Source organism: Phyllobates terribilis, unplaced genomic scaffold (assembly GCF_046119375.1).
Source record: "Phyllobates terribilis strain yellow unplaced genomic scaffold, ASM4611937v1 Scaffold_7__3_contigs__length_470593459, whole genome shotgun sequence".
NCBI classification, from domain to species: Eukaryota; Metazoa; Chordata; class Amphibia; order Anura; family Dendrobatidae; genus Phyllobates; species Phyllobates terribilis.
The window spans coordinates 221,230,299-221,246,000 of record NW_027362767.1 but is presented as its reverse complement, the minus strand read 5'-3'; the positions used below and the strand labels follow the sequence as shown (position 1 = coordinate 221,246,000).

General features: G+C 46.6%; 2 protein-coding genes across 4 annotated transcripts in view; both read right to left on the bottom strand.

Moving 5' to 3' along the window:
- RABGAP1 (RAB GTPase activating protein 1) overlaps positions 1 to 2,231 on the bottom strand; it is a 129,547-nt gene extending 127,316 nt beyond the window's left edge. Inside the window, exon 1 of the mRNA XM_073639747.1 lies at positions 2,108 to 2,231. The gene's annotated coding sequence lies outside the window, so the exon portion shown is untranslated. The remainder of the gene's footprint in view (positions 1 to 2,107) is intronic.
- Positions 2,232 to 9,271: 7,040 nt separating this feature from the next.
- Positions 9,272 to 15,431, bottom strand: ZBTB6 (zinc finger and BTB domain containing 6). 3 transcript variants are annotated; one of them, XM_073639745.1, is made up of 2 exons: positions 15,299 to 15,431; positions 9,272 to 12,001 (listed from the first exon to the last, which is right to left on the bottom strand). In XM_073639745.1, exon 2 carries the CDS (start codon positions 11,986 to 11,988, stop codon positions 10,729 to 10,731), a length of 1,260 nt encoding a protein of 419 aa, XP_073495846.1. In that variant the 5' UTR covers positions 11,989 to 12,001; positions 15,299 to 15,431; the 3' UTR covers positions 9,272 to 10,728. The 3 variants fall into 3 exon arrangements, with proteins under 3 accessions (XP_073495846.1, XP_073495847.1, XP_073495845.1); XM_073639746.1 differs by having other exon boundaries at positions 15,372 to 15,393; XM_073639744.1 differs by lacking the exon at positions 15,299 to 15,431 and adding an exon at positions 15,161 to 15,201.
- Positions 15,432 to 15,702: the final 271 nt, after the last annotated feature.

The following is a 15,702-nucleotide window of genomic DNA, read 5'->3' as shown; positions in this document are numbered from 1 at the left end:
TGAGATGAGTAGGGAGGATGGAGGGAGAGATGAAAAGTTCCTTACTAGGTGTAGGGATTTGAAGGGTTAATAGAAAGTGGAGGATTATAGAGGAAAAAGTGAGAGCTAACAGAAACATAGTTAAAAGAGAGTAAGTGGTCAAAGTGTTGGTTACCTGACTCCTGTCCTGACTAACTGCCTCTGAAATAACTGCCACTTATCTCCGAAGCCACTTTGCACAAGAAGAAGCGTGCACAACCCAGCACGCGTGCACCCCTGTACAGAGGACACATATACACAATCCTCTATACTGCGCTCTCTATATACAGAGGACACATATACAAAATCCCCTATACTGCGCTCTCTATATACAGAGGACACATATACAAAATCCCCTATACTGCGCTCTCTATATACAGAGGACACATATACAAAATCCCCTATACTGCGCTCTCTATATACAGAGGACACATATACAAAATCCTCTATACTGCGCTCTCTATATACAGAGGACACATATACAAAATCCTCTATACTGCGCTCTCTATATACAGAGGACACATATACAAAATCCTCTATACTGCGCTCTCTATATACAGAGGACACATATACAAAATCCCCTATACTGCGCTCTCTATATACAGAGGACACATACACAATATTCCCTATACTGCGCTCTCTATATACAGAGGACACATATCCACAATCCCCTATACTGCGCTCTCTATATATACAGAGGACACATATACACAATTCCCTATACTGCACTCTCTATATACAGAGGACACATATACACAATGCTCTATATACAGAGGACACATATACACAATGCTCTATATACAGAGGACACATATACACAATGCTCTATACTGCGCTCTCTATATACAGAGGACACATATCCACAATCCTCTATACTGCGCTCTCTATATACAGAGGACACATATACACAATCCTCTATACTGCGCTCTCTATATAGAGGACACATATACACAATCCTCTATACTGCGCTCTCTATAAACAGAGGACACATATACACAATGCTCTATATACAGAGGACACATATCCACAATCCTCTATACTGCGCTCTCTATATACAGAGGACACATATCCACAATCCTCTATACTGCGCTCTCTATATACAGAGGACACATATCCACAATCCTCTATACTGCGCTCTCTATATACAGAGGACACATATCCACAATCCCCTATACTGCGCTCTCTATATACAGAGGACACATATCCACAATCTTCTATACTGCGCTCTCTATATACAGAGGACACATATCCACAATCCTCTATACTGCGCTCTCTATATACAGAGGACACATATCCACAATCCCCTATACTGCGCTCTCTATATACAGAGGACACATATACACAATCCTCTATACTGCGCTCTCTATATACTGAGGACACATATACACAATCCCCTATACTGCGCTCTCCATATACAGAGGACACATATACACAATCCCCTATACTGCGCTCTCTATATACAGAGGACAAATATCCACAATCCCCTATACTGCGCTCTCTATATAGAGGACACATATCCACAATCCCCTATACTGCGCTCTCTATATACAGAGGACACATATCCACAATCCTCTATACTGCGCTCTCTATATACTGAGGACACATACACACAATCCCCTATACTGCGCTCTCTATATACAGAGGACAAATATCCACAATCCCCTATACTGCGCTCTCTATATATAGAGGACACATATCCACAATCCCCTATACTGCGCTCTCTATATACAGAGGACACATATCCACAATCCCCTATACTGCGCTCTCTATATACTGAGGACACATACACACAATCCTCTATACTGTGCTCTCTATATAGAGGACACATCCACAATCCTGTATAATATAAGATCGGGCAGAGCGGCTTCTCTGCGATCCCTCCTGACTTCCCTTCTCCCTGCACGCAGATATTAGCAGCTGCCTAATTGCTAACTATAGACAGAGCAGACGTCGTGACAGCCGTAAAGCGCGCTAGCCCTGAGAGTCGCCGCTTCTCACTATGGTCGGCAGCCCCGCGGCACTGCCTCTCTGCCGCCGCCTCTGCAGCCCCCTCCCTCATTATTCTACACCCCCCACTCAGGTTCCTCACCTCCCGGATCCAGGCCATGAACGGATCCGCGCCGGAAGTGACGACACGCGCCGCCACACGTGACAGGAGAAGGCGCCGCACTGTAAACATCCGCCGAGTGTTCAATAAACTTTATTGACAGTTGTCAAAGAGTAACAAAGTAAATAAACACTAATTGTCGGTAAAGGAAAAGGCAGCCGGGGAATTGTAGTCCATGTTTGTGTGAATGTGGAGCCTTTAGTCACATGTTCGGCGCTTTTGCTGCTTCCTCAGCACTTGCAATGCTGGGGAGTCCAATATACTTAGTCAGTGAGCTCCGAAGCCTCAGACATAGAATTGCTATGCAGCCTGAAGGTTGTTAACACTTAGTAGAATAGGAGACCAAAAGTTAAGAAAAGTTTGCCTCTCCACATTTTTTTCCCTATATCCGGGCCACCTTTCATTAGCCGTGTTTTGCCCACCGCCCAAGAGATGTTCCCACACCCCCGGGAGGTCTCATTTATTTCTCCAGAGTTTCCCAAATAATGCTGGAGAATTGCAAGTTTGGTCAAAGTCATCAAAATTACTTTCAGTATCTACAGCAGCGGAGCCTTAGGTCACATTCACACGCTCAGTATTTGGTCAGTATTTTACATCGGTATTTGTAAGCCAAAACCAGGAGTGGAACAATCAGAGGAAAAGTAAAATAGAAACACGTCACCACTTCTGTATTTTCACCCACTGCTGGTTTTGGCTTACAAATACTGATGTGAAATACTGACCAAATACTGAATGTGTGAATGTGGCCGTAGAGTTGGCATTTAAAAAAGGGTCATAAGTGTCAACTGTGCGGCCGTGCTTATAAGGGCTCCATTAATCCAATGATCAAAAGAGCCCATGCTGATGTGCCTGGTGCCGGTGAGGTATCAGAAATGGAGATGAAGGAATCAAATTCGCTACCGATTTCCCGAAAATTTCCAGTTTTGGAATTAAATTTGCACAAATCCAGCAAAATCGTGATCAGTCAGCCACATTTTGATGGATTCTTTGGAGGGTCGGGAAAGGGTTAATAAATGATTGTACTCACCTTGTCCTACCCCCACAGCTCTCCTCCAAGTCTCAGGATCTTCCAGCATTGACTAGGACTCCATGCAAGTGGTCTGCAACAACCGCAAGGGGTGACAAACTCGTCCTTGACATCAATGAGCTTAGCTACCCACGTGACCGTGTGAGACCTAGTCAGCGCCAAAGGACCGTGTGAGGAGTTACGGTGGCAGGACAGGTCTTTTTCCCCTATCCTCCTCCTCCGTTTTTTATACTTTGGGGTTTGGTGAGATTTTAGAGCATAACAAAATTCATTTTGGGGCACTTTAGTTTCAGACCAAATCAAGTCTACTCACTGATTTAAAGTGAATCTGCTCAAAACGGATATCTGGAGATTCGCTTATCACTAATCAGAATACTTTTCAACTATAGGAATTCACTTTCCCATACAGAGGGTCACTACAAAAAATGTATATCGTGTGACATATTGTATTGTATGGGCCATATATGGCTATAAAATGACATACATTGGAGCCTTCCACCAGAGGACTATTTTGTAAAAATGTTCCTGGATAAAAAAAAAATTGCAAAAGCACAATAGAATCTTATCCAAGAAGTAAAGGAAGATCAGTAGGTAGTTATGCTCACTGTGTGGGGCAGTGTAAGGCACAACCACTAGAAATGCAGAGATTCCAGCTGCTGCAGCAGCTTCCAGCAAATAGTGTATGAGATTTGCCACAGACGATGGAAGTATCCTGCGCTGCTGGATAAATGACAAGTCATGATAGGATATGGAATGATGGTTTAATATCAACGCTTTTCAGAGTCACTCCGACTCCTTCTCCAGGACGAACAAAAATGAAAAAAAGTTTAATTTATGGTTGTCCTGAAGAAGGAGTCGGAGTGACTCTGAAACGCGTTGATATTAAACCATCATTCCATATCCTATCATGACTTGTCATTTATCCAGCAGCACAGGATACTTCCATCACCTGTAGCAAATCTCATACAGTAAAAATGTTCCTGATGTATATCGCCAAAAAAAGCTCAGATGCAATGTGCACTGTGTCTAAGGTCGGGTTACCATTGCGTCTTATCGAATCGTCAGCGACTCCATTGGGGCTTCTGTCGGTAGCCCTGAAAAACGAGGTTCAGGTGTATTTGCTGACAAAGACATTGACTTTAATGAAGCAGACAGAGTTGACTTTGTGCTTTATCCAACCTCATCTTCGGCAGTGTCTGCCTTTTTGAGACAGGCACAAAAACGCTGTTGACTGTGCTTATGTGCCCACCTCAAAAAGATGAACACTGCTGAAAAGTAGGTCAGACGGAGCACAAAGTAACTCTTCCTGCTCATTAAAGTCAGTGGCCCCATCAGCGCATCTGCCTGAATCCCATTTTTCAGGGCTTTAGACAGAGGCAATGACATGTGGCTGAAACATACTGCTGGCATCCAATCCAAGAGGTGACTACCTGAGGTCAGTTATAGGGTGATTACTTAGCAAGTCATTATAAGTGGCTGCGGTTTATGTGGAGTAGGTGCGTCTAGATGACTGGGCATATCCAAATAATCTCACTTTCCAAAGCCTAATTAGTACCTTTATTTTTTAGGATTTTCAATTCTATTGTTTACTGCACATTACCGACCACCTTTGCAGTCTATCAGAGGTGGCTGGTTTCCTAGGCTAGGAGAGCTCACTTGCAAGCTCTTTCAATTTATAGGCAACGCCACCATTGGAATAAAGGATCCGAACTGTCTGCTCTCCAACGCTGTAAGCAGAGGCAGTTTTACCTCTGCAGCATCAGTGGACCAAATTGGCACTGAATCTGGCTGGATCTAGCAATCCAATCCGTCAAGCTTCAGAGCATTACTTGCAAGCCGAGCTTGCAAGTAATGCTCTGAAGCTGGACGGATCACAAGATGCAACCAGCTTTCGTGCCAATGCGGTCCTCTGATGCTGCAGAGGCAAAACTAGATTGATATGACTGTGAAAAAGATCAGCAAAGTCGCTGCAGTCTGTGTGTCGTTCATGCACCGGCTGTATGTTTTTTAGCACAATTCAGCTTATCATAGGCTCATCCTTAGGCTGGAGTCACACTAGCGAATAGCATCGGATGCAATATGACTTTCGGCTCCAGCTCTGCAGCGAGCGTGATCTGACTGTCACTGCTCTGTGCTTCAATCCTCTCGCATCAGAGAATCACAGCACAGCTGCAGAGGGGATGGAGAAAGTAATTCCTCCATTGCCGGTGTCCGCGATAAACGCACTGCACTCAGGTGACATCCGAGTGCAGTTCGATGTTTCACACACACCCATAGGCTTGTATGGGTGAGAGCATGTGATCCGATTCTCACAGCATGCTGCATTTGTTTTCTCATGAAGTCATGAGACGTAGACGTACACTGCCTCACAGCAACACTGGTCCGAGTGCAATCTGATTTTTTAATAGATTGCACTCTTCCGATTTATACGCTTGTGTCAGTGAGCCTTTAGGAAATGGTTTTATCGTGCATGCTGTGACTTTTTTTTTTTGCCACACAGATGCACATTTCTTGTCCAAAATCGCTTATGTAAATTGTGCCATTAACTATTATTGGTCTATATGCTACTTATGTGCAGTCACTTTTGCAAGTCTGCAAAAGGTACAGTAGTTCAATGCAGTTTGTGAGGAATATTTTTTCATAAGAATTTGGGAAAGTTATGAAATGTCCTATAAATGTCTGTCCTATTCCGGATCTAAGGGTCTGGACTTTTAGCTGAGAAAAATATGTCCTACCGTAAATTTATCACTTAAACATGAGGCGTGTATGAGGGAGTCGGAGTCGTGGAGTCGGAGTTGGTGTCATGGAAATTGAGGAGTCGGAGGTTTGGCTTCCCGACACCACCGCCCTGGCTCCACATGGACATTAACTTCTCTGATGAAATATATTAAATATACTGTTATTTTAGCCCAAATTTATGTCAAAAAGGGATACATAAACGTGCCAACATGTTCCTTTTGAAGAGGTTTATTCTACTGACAAACCCTTTCAAGGTTTTCTTCGTGTTTCCATACATTTTTTTAAATTCCCCCCCATGAAAACAATGTGTTTATGCACGCATCAGGGTGTCCTGATTCATGACAGCAGATGTCAGGGGAAAGAATTTTCCATGTGTCCAATCGTTTGTTCTCCCCGGGAAATAAACTGCTGACAACGGTGTCTTGTATGAAGATAGTCAAGCACTATACTTCACCATCTCCATTGGTCCTATGGACATGAGAGAGTGGAGAGGTAGTGAGCATGCCTGGCTGTTGCTACTTTCCAAAATAGGGACCCAGGACCTCTGTACTAATGATCAGTGGAAGCGCCGGCATTAAGGAACTTACTGCCTATCCTACGGAAAGGTGGTAACTTACGATTGTGGGGTAACCCATTTAAAAAGGACCTGTCACTTGCTAAAAAGAGGAGTTAAATACCTTGTAAAAATCCCTGAGCTCCCCTGATTCTGCCACTCTTTTTCTTTCTGCGCTACGTCGCTCCATTGAAGAGAAATTCACATTTGTTTTATTTGGAGCACAGTATGTGAAATCTCTGCTTTGCAGTCCAACAGGGTGTTTCTCTAGGGGTTTCTGCTTTCACCCTTTCCTCCCAGCCGTTGCCAACCACAGATCGGCAGCTGATCTGCCAAGCTGGAGGAAGGGGTAAAAGAGCACGTTCCCAGGAAAAAATGCATTGAAGGAACGCACAATTGGTCTATAAGCAGAGATTTCACATACTGCACTCAAGAAGAAACAAATGTGAATATCTCTGCAATGGAGCGACGCAGCGCAAAACAGAGTCAGAATCAGGGGAGCTCAGGGATTTTTTTTATTACGAAGTATATAACTTTTTTTTAGCAAGTGACAGGTCGTCTTTAAGGAATGGATGTGGACAAACAATTTAGCTAAATGATGACAAAGACGTAGGATAGATGCCAAATATGTTATTTTGCTGTCAAACAAAACAGAGTCCATTGACACAATTTGAAGTCATAATAGATCATACAGAATTACAAATATAAGTTACATTTCCTTATTAGATAAAGACTGCACATTTCTATAAACACTTATGTATCCATTATTTACAGACCTTTAAAAAAAAACATTTTATACATTTTGCCCCACTCTGAACATGCAAAATAAAAACCCTGGATAGAGGATTACTACATCTCGCCAGTATTTATGAGAAAATGTGAATTGGGATCCCATAGGAGTATGTCCATCCTTATATGTCATACTTTAGATATACATACAGCTGCACAGCAGGTAAATTGGACATTTGGAAACGATGCTTGCCTAAATGTACAGACATGCTGCAGGAACGGCCGTATTCACACGTCTGCAGCTGATGTTCAGTCGTAGACACTTTTGCAAGAGTATTTTTTGCATGTAGTTTCACGGTTCTGCTGGTTGTCGCTAGAAAGAGTCGACAAGATCTGCAAGAAAGCCCTATGCAGTGCAGTCCACAAGGAATAGTTAAAGGGGTCGTCCGGGACTTTTACATTCATTTCCTATACTTAGGATAGGCCATCAATATCTAATCTGTGCAATCGGCTGTTCGCAGTGTTGACAGGAAGCGCTGCACGGCACGGCTCCGTCAAATGTAAGGTGGCCGCGGCTGAGTACTGCACATCTGCCCCGCTATTGATTCGAACGGTGGTGTCGAGACGTCCAATGATTACAAAAAAAGACATTCATCTGAATAGCTGCCATACAGCACCCACTATAGGCAAATACCTGCTTGTCTGTGGCTTCCCTTGGCAAAATTAAAAGTGATATCTGGTCACATCACAGTGATGACTTATCTTTAAGATAGGTACTCGATATGAGTTTGACGGGTGTCTGAAACCAGGCAGCTCCACCAATCATGTTATCTGTTCCAGTGGCAGCCAGATGTGAGCACATGTGCAGCTTTAGTCAATGTGTAGCAGGCGCTGCTAGGTACTACAGAAAATGTTTTATTCAAAAGAATAGGAACTGTTCTGCAGTACCCGGTCATGGGCGCTACACACTGTACGGAGCTGTGCTCTGTATCTCCGTCCTGTATCTGTCTGCTTCAAGAGCTTGAGGGTCGCCAGGTGTTAGACCCCCACCGATCTCATATTGATGACCTATCCTAAAGTTATCATTATGGTGTGATCGGACAACCCCTCTACCTGGCGCAGTACCTGTCATTAAGCTGATTGACCCAGGGCAGCATCCCAAAATGGATGAGACAATCCCTTACATTCATATGCGTGCAGAAAGTAAAGCATAAAATAATGTAAGTGATCCCCACCTTTTTCTCATTTAGTAGATAAATGGCCATATCTTGTATTACTATACACAGTCTATAGGAATCTTATATCTGCAGATTTACCATGTATGTTTGCGTCAGCCTCATATATCTGAATAGGACTTGCAGATATCCGCGCGCTTGCCACGGAAATGGCTCTATTACAATACGTGTATTGGATACGATTTTCTAGTTGCAGGCATTTCTGCAGCAAATCTGCCATGTGTGACTATCAGAACTAAATAATTTTATGATTTTTTTTACATATACATAGTAAAAATGAAAAAATAAAATGTGTAATTTAACCCTTTCAAAGCAAGGGGTTTTCAGACACATTTTCACACTTCTGACAAAATCCCATCAAATCAGAAAAAAAAAAAAATGAACCCCCCAACTTTTTATCACGGCACTGTTGCAAGATATCCCAGAGAAAAGGGGCTCCTTCCCTAACACTCAAGCTAGGGGGCACCCTAGTCTCGGTCACTTGGATTACTTCTGATGATGAAGATGCCAGGGTCACATGCCTTGCTATTCTCCTATAGCAGCCCTTATCTGTCCCATTTCCAACCCAGGGAGGTGGGAAGCCAAAGTGTGTAGTAACACAATAACCAGACATACACAAGGGAAGACGGAGATGGAGAAATGAAAAGAACAAAAAATTGCTTTATTGATCCAGTTGATATAAAAACACACAAAAAACGGTTGAACACAACAGCAAAAAAATCAAAAAGGCAAAAAAGAAATATCCGCTGCTCTCCCAGGCAACATGTTTCAGACCTGCATAGTCAGTCTTGACAAAGGACCATGAAGGTCTGAAACATGTTGCCTGGGAACACAGTGGATATTTCTTTTCTGCCTTTTTAATTTTTGTGCAGTTGTGTTCAACCATTTTTTGTGCCTTTTATACTACTGGATCAATAAAGCAATTCTTTTAAGAAGATGTGAGTGCCAGCTATTGCTTGGACTGTTATTACTGGAGATTTTGCCGTGCACAGGTGAGCAGATTGCTTCTTTTTCACATTTTATAATACAGGAAGAGCCCCTTTTAATCCAGAAATTCAGAAACAAATGTTATCAGTGAATTAGTAAGATTTTCTAAAAAACGTCATCACCCAACACCACAATATATTATATTTTAGTCTCTCGAGCTATATAATTAGAGGAAAATAAGCATCATGTCTGCAAAGCTGGATCACATTACACTATCATAAAATGTACAAAAATCAGAATCAGGACTGTGGATCTAACCACAGGAGCGGAGGAATATAATGATTTTTAAATACAGAAGTTTTTCCTATTTCCTGGTTATCCGCATGTTAAAAAAATTAGGAAGAGAACAGTACAAGATAAGTCTTTCTGCCTCCGTTCTTCCATATCAATCCTTTTCTGTTAACTTGGTTTATTGCTCTGCACCAATAGCCTGAACACGGCAGATAAGTTATTCCAAATGTAGTAAGGATGTCAACTGATTGTAGCTCGTTATTTTAGAGAGCTCATCATTGGTCAGAATAACCAAATTGTGCTTTTTTTTTTTGTTATGCTCTGAGTAAGTGTCACCCTTTGGATTGCAAAGGGTGAAGTCCTTAGTGTAAGGCCGGGGTCACACCGATGTATAATCTCTCATCCGAGAGAATCAGGCTGATTACGTTAATTACACCCTGATCAGAGTTTAATCAGAGTGTGATCCGGTTTTCTCAGATGAGGAAAAGATGGAGAAAAAAAAAAATTATAATTTCTCCATCTTCTCCATTCTGGCAGTATGTGAAAATCAGACTGTACGCAGATGTCAAAGTGCAGAACGATTTTTTTCCACGGATTCACTAACTTGGTGGTCGAGCGCGACCCAAATATCAAATGCAAATGGAGTATACTGTGATTCTTTTCCTTGGACAGACTATCAGAGGAAAAATTCAGACATATCCACGGCCCCATAGAATAACATTTAGTGTGTGATCCGGTGTTTTCTCGGATGGCACCTGGACCAAAAAATCTTTTTTGTTCATCGGTTGTGTCTGAAAATGCCAAAAAATTGAAAGGAGACTTCAAACCAGAGACTGGGTTAAGAAAACATCTGCATGCACCCTTTGTGCAACTCCCATAGAAATTAGTGCAAGTTACGGAAATGACAAGAGTTACGCCAACAGTGTAGCTCACTTTCCTCTGCCGTTACCATAATTCCCATTAATGTCTATGGGAGGTATGCAAACGGTTCAGCAGATATTTTAGATATTTAGGGACCTTGAAGCAGTTATTTCCATCTCATATAATAACATTTTGACCCCATACAAACCACTAAGAAGTGATAAATCCCCTTCATGGAAGATTAATCGTAATCTATAGTGATCTTTGTGATAGTATCCAGGCCTGGCTTTTCTCCACTTTTTGCATGAACTGAGCTGAGATGTTTTTTCAGCGCTGACTTGTGCTTAAAATCCATGTCACAGCAATGACACTTGTAGGGACGGTCCCCGCTATGGATATTGAGGTGGTCCTGCAAGGTAGTCTTAGCTGTAAAAGTTTTCAGACACACGGAGCACTGAAAGGGCCTAATTCCCATGTGTCCCCGGATGTGTCTGTTCAAGTTCTTCTTCTGGGTGAACGTCTTTCCGCACTGCAAGCACAAGAACAGTTTATGCATCTTTAAGTGGCGCAGATAATTTTCCAGGTGTAGAAACCCGCGCGGGCACTTGGGGCATTGATGCCGCCAAGTACAGACCCCCTCCACAGGACTCTGAAGCCCTTGAATGATACCAGAAGATGGATTCCCTCCTTCTTGAAAGTTCTGGAAGTGACCTGGGGGTAAATCACTCATGCGGTTTTCCACTGTGGAGTTAATCATGGCGTGCTGCGTGTCCGAAAAGTACAGATTCGATTTAGAGGATGTGCAGGGCTGAGAGAATTGCTCGCTGTCCACATTGTTCTCATGGTCAGACATGGAGCCCATCCTGAAGACACAGATGTCATTGTCTTTGTAGTCGATTTCCACAGCAGACAGATCATTCTTCTCTTCATCCAGACTGTGCAGCTCCTCCTGATGGGTCTCCTCCTTCTTTACCTGGTAGTCCAAGTTTAGCTGGCTGTCTTCCGACAGCTCAATGATCTCGAGGTCCTTATCCTGACCTTTCGCGATGTCCATCTCAGTAGGACATTGGGGGCTTTTAGCCGTTTGCATCATTTCATCGTTGTCGCAGGTTGTCTCGCTCTGTAGGTAACAGGACAGAGCTTCTGTGCACCTCTCCACAATGTGAACCATTTGCAAGTAACTGGCTGCGGTTAGATACTTCAGAAGCTCTTTTTTCCTAACCTCCAGGACTCCGGTGTAACAGGAGAGAAGTAATTTTTGTCCGACTTCTGCGTTCTGTAATATGGTGATCCGCACCTGCCTGGACTGGTTCAGCAGAAACTGGTCCCTCATGAAGGTAGAGCAAGCGGCAAACACAACCTTGTGGCCGTGGAACTCGGCGTCGTTAATGTACACGGACACATCACAAAACAGGTTCTGCTCCCGGAGGACATTCATCTTCTGTAAGACGTCGTCTCCTTGCTGCTTAAAGTGAAAATGAAGGAGGTCGGATCCGGACATGGCGGCAGCGGCTCTGAAAAGACACAATACACACACTACTGTAAGATCGTACATGAGGTTTCCCATTACACCAGGAGCTGCAGTCTGGTTATTGCACACCCTCATCCCATCTTAAAAATGTCCTTTTTTTTTGTTGTTGTTCTCATATCAAAGTTAAAAATGAGAGCAATGAGCAAGTCAACCCGATCCATCAGCAACACTGGCATCAGACATGAGCAATGTAGTGCGGGTGCTCCCTTACAGACCGGGCACATACGGGTGTTACATGCCCAACCCGATAATGGAGCGCTAGCCATGTAATGCCCACGTTGGTGGACATTTATGGAGGGTGATCTCCTGCCGACAAAAAGCAGATCGCCGCACTGGTCTCCAGATTAAAGGGCTCGTCCATGATGATATAATAATGTACAGATGGGGGAAATACTAAAGTCATGAAGTGGTTAAACACAAGGAGCAAAGGCAACAAATCCACTGTAATCATGTGATGAGATAATCGTACGTGACTGGTCAGCCACAGCGGAAATACAGAAATAATCCAGTGTCCCCCCCCATAACCAGCACACCCCAAATCCCCCCTGAACTGTACACCCCACACTGTGCACCCCACATCCCCCCTCACCTGCACACCCCACGCCCCCCTCACCTGTACACCCCACACTGTACACCCCACGCCCCCCTCACCTGTACACCCCACATCCCCCTCACCTGTACACCCCACGCCCCCCTCACATGTACACCCCACGCCCCCCTCACCTGTACACCCCACACTGTACACCCCACGCCCCCTCACCTGTACACCCCACATCCCCCTCACCTGTACACCACACACTGTACACTCCACACATCCCCCCTCACCTGTACACCCCACACATCCCCCCTCACCTGTACACCCCACACTGTACACCCCACACATCCCCCCTCACCTGTACACCCCACACATCCCCCCTCACCTGTACACCCCACACTGTCCACCCCACATCCCCCTCACCTGTACACCACACATTCCCCCTCACCTGTACACCACACACTGTACACCCCACATCCCCCCTCACCTGTACACCCCCCTCACCTGTACACCCCACACTGTACACCCCCCTCACCTGTACATCCCACATCCCCCCTCACCTGTACACCCCACACTGTACACCCCACGCCCCCTCACCTGTACACCCCACACTGTACACCCCGTACACCCCACACATCCCCCCTCACCTGTACACCCCACACATCCCCCCTCACCTGTACACCCCACACATCCCCCCTCACCTGTACACCCCACACATCCCCCCTCACATCCCCCCTCACCTGTACACCCCACACATTCCCCCTCACCTGTACACCCCACACATTCCCCCTCACCTGTACACCCCACACATTCCCCCTCACCTGTACACCCCACACATTCCCCCTCACCTGTACACCCCACACATTCCCCCTCACCTGTACACCCCACACATTCCCCCTCACCTGTACACCCCACACATTCCCCCTCACCTGTACACCCCACACATTCCCCCTCACCTGTACACCCCACACATTCCCCCTCACCTGTACACCCCACACATCCCCCCTCACCTGTACACCCCACACATCCCCCCTCACCTGTACACCCCACACATCCCCCCTCACCTGTACACCCCACACATCCCCCCTCACCTGTACACCCCACACATTCCCCCCTCACCTGTACACCCCACACATTCCCCCCTCACCTGTACACCCCACACATCCCCCCTCACCTGTACACCCCCCTCACCTGTACACCCCACACTGTACACCCCCCTCACCTGTACACCCCCCTCACCTGTACACCCCCCTCACCTGTACACCCCACATCCATCTTCACCTGTACACCCTACACTGTACACCCCCCTCACCTGTACACCCCACATCCCCCCTCACCTGTACACCCTACACCCCACATCCCTCTTCACCTGTACACCCCACACATCCCCCCTCACCTGTACACCCCACACATCCCCCCTCACCTGTACACCCCACACTGTACACCCCCTTCACCTGTACACCCCACATCCCCCCTCAGCTGTACACCCTACACTGTACACCCCACATCCATCTTCACCTGTACACCCTACACTGTACACCCCCCTCACCTGTACACCCCCCATCCCCCCTCACCTGTACACCCTACATCCCTCTTCACCTGTACACCCCACATCCCCCCTCACCTGTACACCCCACATCCCCCCTCACCTGTACACCCCACATCCCCCCTCACCTGTACACCCCACATCCCCCCTCACCTGTACACCCCACACTGTACACCCCACATCCCTCTTCACCTGTACACCCCACACCCCCTCACCTGTACACCCCACATCCCCCCTCACCTGTACACCCCACATCCCCCCTCACCTGTACACCCCACATCCCCCTCACTTGTACACCCTACACTGTACACCCCACATCCCCCTCACCTGTACACCCACACTGTACACCCCACATCCCCCCTCACCTGTACACCCCACATCCCCCTCACCTGTACACCCCACACTGTACACCCCACATCCCCCCTCACCTGTACACCCCACATCCCCCCTCACCTGTACACACCACATCCCCCCTCACCTGTACACACCACATCCCCCTCACCTGTACACCCCACATCCCCCTCACCTGTACAACCCACACTGTACACCCCACATCCCCATCACCTGTACACCCCACATTCCCCCTCACCTGTACACCCCACATCCCCCCTCACCTGTACACCCTACACTGTACACCCCACATCCCCCTCACCGGTACACCCGACATCCCTCTTCACCTGTACACCTTACACTGTACACCCCGCACTATACACCCCACATCCCCCTCACCTGTACACCCCACATCCCCCTCACCTGTACAACCCACACTGTACACCCCACATCCCCATCACCTGTACACCCCACATTCCCCCTCACCTGTACACCCCACATCCCCCCTCACCTGTACACCCTACACTGTACACCCCACATCCCTCTTCACCTGTACACCCTACACTGTACACCCCGCACTATACACCCCACATCCCTCTCACCTGTACACCCCACATCCCCCTCACCTGTATACCCCACACTGTACACCCCACACTGCACTGTACACCCTCCTCACCTGTACACCCCACATCCCCCTCGCCTGTACACCCCGCACTGTACACCCTCCTCACCTGTACATCCCGCACTGTACACCCTCCTCACCTGTACATCCCGCACTGTACACCCTCCTCACCTGTACACCCCGCACTGTACACCCTCCTCACCTGTACACCCCGCACTGTACACCCCTCACTGTACACCCTCCTCACCTGTACACCCTCCTCTTACACCTGCTCCCATATAACCACCGGGTAGAGACTAAATCCAAGTGGGTGAAAGGACCTCTGCTGACGTCATGACCATGTGACCAGATGATGTCCCAGGAAGGGGCGGGGCCTCTTCCTCCATTGGAAACTTGATACCAGGAAGTCGGGTCCTGCTGTTGTGGCTGCTGAGGGAGGCGTCTAGGTCGGAGGTGTTTGATGGAGGATCGCGCCGCATCCTCTCCCCCTCTAGACGGGTCAGGGCTGAGGTGAGGAGATCAGAGTTACCGGAGCGCGGTCCTCACACAGTCCCCTCCGATGTAGACAGTTCAGCACTGCCACCACTAGATGGCGCTGCTCCAGATCCTCATACACTGCTGTCTAGTCGCCTCTTCTGGCTTTTTAGTGTT